General features: G+C 47.5%; 1 protein-coding gene across 1 annotated transcript; it reads left to right on the top strand.

Annotated features, from left to right (window-relative positions):
* The first annotated feature begins 459 nt into the window (after nt 1-459).
* Nucleotides 460-3,616, top strand: TBCC (tubulin folding cofactor C). Its single transcript, XM_082638831.1, has 2 exons — nt 460-526; nt 917-3,616. Exon 2 carries the CDS (start codon nt 1,098-1,100, stop codon nt 2,253-2,255), a length of 1,158 nt encoding a protein of 385 aa, XP_082494957.1. The 5' UTR covers nt 460-526; nt 917-1,097; the 3' UTR covers nt 2,256-3,616.
* The last annotated feature ends 3,335 nt before the right edge of the window (nt 3,617-6,951 follow it).

The following is a 6,951-nucleotide window of genomic DNA, read 5'->3' as shown; positions in this document are numbered from 1 at the left end:
CGGCGCTCTGCCGGGTTGCACCGAGCATGCGAGGTCGCCACGCGCCTGCTGCCGGCCGCGCCCCGGTTCTGGCCTGGCCAGCTGTCCTGGGTTTTGTCAGCGACTGCGCCGTCCGGGGTGCCCACTCACACCTCTGGCTGGTCCCGACTTTAGCCTAGGTTCATCCACTTCCGGTGACAAATCCCTCCCACCACTTCTAGAAATAATGTAACATTTCCCCCATCACTTTCCTAACAACCGACGGCCCCTCAGACAGCCGCCGAGTCCGGGTCTGGGGTCTCACCCCGGCGAGACCAGCAGCTTCCAGCTGCGGAGGGAGTGACGGCCAAGGTCGGGGCGGGGGGGGAGGGCGTGGGAGGAAGAGGAAGGGGGTGTGGAATCTCATCTCCCCCGCCCCCACCCCTCCGACTGCAGTAATTGGCAAAAAAATAAGCCGTTTTTAGACTTCCCCAGGGCCCCCTGAACCTGGTTGCAGTGAGGAACCCAGTCTCTCCCATTCCGGTGCCCCTCGCCTTCTCCCGGCCCCGTAAGTGACTGCGGGAATCCTGGAGCCCCAGGCCACGCGGAACTGCAGCGGCAGGGGTGGGGGGGGTGGTAGGATGAGGGTTTAGGGGCGGCAGGAATGGGTGGGGGGAAGGGGTGGTGGAAGGGAGAAGGAGAAAAACAGAGGCATGCAAAAGGCTCCGTAGCCAGCTGTTCCAGCTGCCGCTTCCTCCGGCGCGGGCCGGGCGGTGTAACATTCCCCCCCCCTCCATCTTTCTCACCACTACCTGTCCCACCCACCCACCACAGGCACACATTCCCCCCACCAGTAGCGGATCTCCAGCCTGTAAGGGGGTAGTAGCAAGGAGCTGGGGGGGAGGGGGAGGCCTGCGAGTTTCTAACCTTGTTCTTATAAACAAACCCACATGTGCAGCTGCCGCTGCTGCAACTCACCCCACAATCCCGGATATAAGTCCTGCCCCTTTAAGAGGAAAAAAAGCTTCCCCCGCCTGCCTTCCACCCTACCCATCCACAAGGACCTTTGTCTCCCCACCCCCTCTGTCAATCGGCCCCGCCCCACATCCCCGCCCCCTCCAACGCAGAGGAACCAATGGATGAAGAAAATAAGGCCGGGGTCTGACGTCAGCATGTCCAGCCAATCACAGGGCGCGTTGGTGGGAGGCCTCGCGGAGGGCGCGCCCGGAGGAAAGAAGGCAGGAGAAAGGAAGCTTAAAGTCAAGATGGAGACTGCTAGTGACTCTGCCACTGCTGTGGTGAACAGGGACTTGGGATCCCAGAGGGTCCGGAGCCTGGTGCCTGAGCGGCTTCAGAGTCGAGAACATGAGCGGCAACTGGAGGTGGAAAGGCGGAAGCAAAAGCGGCAGACCCAGGAGGTGGAGGAGGAGAAGAGTGACTTTTTCGCCGCCGCCTTCTCTCGGGAGCGATCGGCCGTGGAAGAGCTTCTGGAAGGCGGGGAGTCCGTCGAGCAGCTGGAGGAGGCGGCCGCTCGGCTCCAGGGGCTGCAGAAACTACTCAACGACTCGGTTTTGTTCCTGGCCGCCTACGACTTGCGGCAGGGACAAGAGGTGTTGGCGCGGCTGCAGGAGGCCCTGGCCAAGCGGCGCCAGGAGCTGCAGCCTAAGAAGCGTTTCGCTTTCAAGACCCGCAGGAAGGATGCTGCTTCAGCCACCAAAGTAGATTCGGCTCCCGGCGCCCCGGCAGCGGAAGGCATCCTGGCCTCCCCGCCGCCCTTGAAGGAGGAGGAAGACTTCGGCTCCAGCTGGATCTGCGGCTTCTCCAATCTGCAGTCCCAAGTCTTGGAGAAGAGAGCCGAGGAGCTGCACCAGCGGGACGTCCTTTTGACCCAACTGATTAACTGCACCATCAAACTGTATGGCAATCCCAACACCCTGCGGCTGACCAAGGCTCGAGGCTGCACGCTGCTCTGCGGCCCGGTGTCCACCTCCGTGTTCCTGGAGAACTGCAGTGACTGCGTGCTGGCCGTGGCCTGCCAGCAGCTCCGCGTACACACCACGAAAGACACCCGCATCTTCCTGCAGGTGACCAGCAGGGCCATCGTGGAGGACTGCACCGGGATACAGTTCGCCCCGTATACCTGGAGCTACCCGGGGATCGACACGGACTTCGAGGGCTCTGGTTTAGACAGGAACAAAAATAACTGGAGCGACGTTGACGATTTTAACTGGCTGGCCCGTGATGTGGCCTCCCCAAACTGGAGTATTCTTCCTGAAGAAGAGCGAAGGATCCAGTGAGACTAAGCAGTTGTCACTCTTTTCTTCACTCCTACCAAATACACTCCCTTGTGGGACTGACTCCAGCTAATGGGACCCCAAAATTTACTTCTTGTCACGCTGTCTGCTTTCATTATTTTAAGACTTTAGATTGTGATAGGCTCCTACTTTCGATTTCCATTAAATTTGTGGCAGGTCTAGCATTTTAAAGAATTTTTGCTATTTTGGTGATGTTTCGGAGCTTTTGTTTGACGGTGATAATTTGAAGCCATAAGGGGAACAGAGTGTGGTTGTGTGTCGGTTTTTAATGATTTGTGGTGTTTAAAACTTATTGCAGAATAAAGTAAGCCTTCAATAAATATTTGTTTAATAAACGAATTCAGTAGGGCTAGTAGGAGCCAGTTAATGTTGAAGTAAGGTATCAAACGTGTTCAAACTCCCATTAACCAAGAGCTTTTCTGAATTGCAGGTTTGACTTCCATACGTATTTTTCAGTGGGGCAAATGGAAAGACTCCTTTCTGGTCTTCAGTTACATGTTAGCTTGGGTTTTTGGCATCCAGCTAGTCATCGACTTATTTGGATCCAAACTTTTGGCACGGACCCCAAGAGCCTCATGAGTCTTAATCACCTGTAAAGCCACAATAGTTATAGCTACCAATTTTTTGTGCACTTAAAATGTTATCGACACCATTGTAAGCACCTTACTCATGTTAAGGTCCTCAAAATATTATGAGGGTAGTTTCTGTTAACTCCATTTTTCAAGTGAGGAAATGGATAAGTTGCCCAAAGGGCACACAGCCCAAGTGGTGGACTGGGATTTGAAATCATGTAGTCTGGCTCCAGAGCCCACGTTCTTAACCTCTACTAGATATTGATTTTTGAATAGTGTTAATTGAGTTGGAAAGAAAGCTTCCAAAAGTAAAGAAGGCAAATTGCTTTTCTTAAATTCTCAGGCATAATGGCGCTACGTATCTATCCTCATACAAGAAGAATTGAGGCAAACATCTGGCTGAGTCTTAATTTTTCCACTCATTTTGCTGTAATTCGCTACTGTTACAAATTTGGCTTTCTGCTCTATATACTACCACTCATTATTCTTAAATGGAAAGTTGTAAGATTTTCAAAAAGCTTTTTTGGGTCTAGTGGCCTTGTAACTGTGGATGTGCTTTTTATTTAATAATTACCACAAGCATTAAGGTGCTTAAATATCTCAAGTATTTATGTATTTAATATTATATGTTCTCTTTTGTTCTGAAAAAGGATATAAAGTGGCTTCTAGGATATGTGAAATGTAACAAGATAATAAAAACAAATGACAAGGAGGAACAAGGGTAGAATGATGGATTGGAGGCAGAAATGAAGCCAATAAAAAAAATGTAAGCTGCCAAGCCCTATTCCTTAGCTGGAGGTGAATCCAGATTTTTTTCCCCTCAACTATTAGCTAACTTGAAAAGGGATCCTAATCAATTTCACAATTCGCAGCATCCACAAACGAGGGAAAATCGTTTGCTTGGGAGAGTTAATCCTGATGATAAAAAGAAACAACATATAATGAAATTCTCAACCATATCTTTACATTAGAAACTGACCAGTATCCTAAAGTCATGCCCCTAGAGACTGATAGTTTAACACAAGTGCAGTTAAGAATAAACCATGCTTGTTTTTTTTGCTTGTGCCACCTGGCTTGCAGGCTCTTAGTTCCCGACCAGGGGTCGAACCCAGGACCCCTAGAATTGGAAGCGCGGAGTCCTAACCACTGGACCGCCAGGGAATTCCCAACCTTTTTCTACGAAAGCTCACAATTTTACACCTGTAACTCTGCTGACCACCTGACCAGTTGTAGGCCATCCAACTAGCTCCCCCTGACTTACGTCCCTCAATATTTGAAAACATTTCCATCTTTGCTGGTCTTCCTTACTAGAAGCATATCTCTTCTTGCCCAGAGATTCCTCTTTCGCTTGTGCCCATCCCCTGCAACCTCCTATGGCCTCCCTTTCCACTGGCCTTTTTTCTTTTAAGACACCAGATCCTGAGATCCTCCACGCTACATGTTACTGAATGATGTTCCAGCTCCTTCCCTGTGTGTCAGACATCTTAAAAGAATAGCTGTGTCCACATAACACCTACATCTCTTCCCTCTTTCAGTCTTTGTAATTTTAACTCTTCTCAGCTGAAACTGCTCTTTGATGGTATTAGTGGCCTAGTCACCAAATCTACCGGCTCCCTCCCCTCCCCCTCCTTATTACTCTTGGTATTACTCTTGGTACAGTTTACCCTTTTTTGTTTGTTTGTTTTAGGTACAGTTTACTCATCCTTGAAGTTCTCTCTTTCCTTGGCCATAACCCTTCTCTAACCTGTTTCTCTTATGTCAGCTTCCTTCCCTTCATTGGGATTCTGATGATTTGTAGCCCTTAAATATGAGTGATGCCCAAAGTTTTGCCATTAGCTTCTTTGTATTCATTCTCTCAGAGCCTCAACTCTCAACCTATATGCATAGTCTTGTGTCTGTATCCCTAGCCTCCACCCTTATTGGGCTCACCTGCCTTTCAAATTACATATATATATATATATATATATATTTTTTTTTTTTTTTTTTTGGCCACGCCGTGCGGCTTGCAGGATCTTAGTTTCCTAAGCAGGGATACCTGGGCAAACAGCAGTGAAAGCACCACGTCCTAACCACTGGGCTGCCAGGGAATTCCCTCAAATTCCATATATACTTTTGTTTGTTTGTTTGTTTATTTTTGGCTGCGTTGGGTCTTTGTTGCTGTGCATGGGCTTTCTCTAGTTGCGGCGAGCGGGGGCTACTCTTCGTTGCGGTGTGCGGACTTCTTGTTCCTGTGGCTCCTCTTGTGGAGCACGGGCTCTAGGTGCGTGGGCTCAATAGTTGTGGCACACGGGTTTAGTTGCTCCGCAGCATGTGGGATCTTCTCAGACCAGGGATCAAACCCGTGTCCCCTGCATTGGCAGGCGGATTCTTAACCACTGTGCCACCAGGGAAGTCCCTCCATATATCCTTAAAATCTCCATGTTCACTTCTTTCCCTCCCAAGTTCCATGTTTATTTTAAGGAGGTCTCTCTTCTCCAGGCACCCAGTGCTTACCAGGACCAGGCAGGTGAAGTCAATGAGTAAGGCTGCTGAGAGTAAGTCGCTAGGGAGTGGGGGACCAGATAACGTGGCAGACAAATTCAGGCATTTAAAAAACATTGGATAAGACAAGCAAAACTTTTTCTGCAGTCTGCGTCTGGTCCTGGAGCTGGCCAACTTGTAACTAAAATAAGTGATGCCCCAAGTGATGAGTGATGCCCATTCATGTCAGTTCCTTCCCTGGAAGGTCTTGCCTATTCATCCTGTCCTCTCAAGTCTTTCTGCCGTTTCAGGAAGATAGACCCTATTTGTTTCCCGACGCTTAAACTGGGATGGATTTTTTTGTTTGTTTTTTACAAAGACAACAACAAGACAAAACAAATCTATATTAAAGCCACACCCCTGAATTAAAAGCATTGACTTAAAGTCACCTTAGTAAGTTTTTATCAAGCAAATCTAATGACAATGGTCATTGCGGTGAGGGCATATTCACCAATAAGTGTAATGACCATATATTTTCATTAAGATCAACTCTGGAAAAGCAATAAAATTGCATATTAGTCAAGCAATCAGTTTATTAAACTTCATTTATGATCAGATATGTTAAATATAACTTAGTACAGTATTATATAATTATAAAAGTGTCACTCCAGGGCTTCTCTGCTGGTGCAGTGGTTAAGAATCTGCCTGCCAACGCAGGGGACACGGGTGCGAGCCCTCGTCTGGGAAGATCCCACATGCCGTGGAGCACCTAAGCCCGTGTGCCACAACTACTGGGCCTGCACTCTAGAGCCCACAAGCCACAACTACTGAGCCCACATGCCACAACTACTGAAGCCTGCACACCTAGAGCCCATGCTCCGCAACAAGAGAAGCCACTGCAGTGAGAAGCCTGCGCACCACAACAAAGAGTAGCCCCTGCTCACCGCAACTAGAGAAAACCCATGCACAGCAATGAAGACCCAATGCAGCCAAAAAAATAAATAATAAAAAACCCAGTATGTACAATATAATACAAAATTAAAAAAAAAATTGTTACTCTACTCTCAACTGCATAAGAATAGAAGAAATGGTCAATTATAAGTTTTAATGCTGAACTTCTGATTGCAATGCAAGAGTCATTATTTAACAAAAAAAATTTAGTTTTAATTGTGTTAATGAGGCAGAAATAAACAGAAACAGCAAGATGTAAAGATTCAACTTTCTATGGGTAATGTTATATGGTAATACATTTTATCAACATCGTGGCAATTACTGTAGTGCCACAGAAATTAGACAGCTAAATTACATTTAATTGAAAAGTTTCACCACCAACTCAAAAACTTAATCACACTATTTGACAATTTTCTTCTCTTATAAAAAAAATGAGTTGGCCATTACAATTAGATGGACAATTATTTACCAGCTTTAAGTTTCAAGAAGGGCAGGGACAATATGACACAAAAGCCATGTTCAATTCAACTAAAGAAATATCTGAGCATCCACTATGCAACTTTTCCATGTTGGGTGCTAAGAGCACAATGGTAAACAAGGTAAGCGTGTGCTCTTCCTTGATGGAGGTTACAGCCTAGTTGAAGATCAGATGAATGAAACAACAATCATGAGAGAGAAACCCTGAGAGCTCCGAT

The sequence above is a fragment of the Mesoplodon mirus genome, assembly GCF_964341445.2.
Source record: "Mesoplodon mirus genome assembly, chromosome: 12".
NCBI classification, from domain to species: Eukaryota; Metazoa; Chordata; class Mammalia; order Artiodactyla; family Ziphiidae; genus Mesoplodon; species Mesoplodon mirus.
Note: the sequence above shows the minus strand (reverse complement) of the source record. Positions and strands in the feature narration are given on the sequence as shown.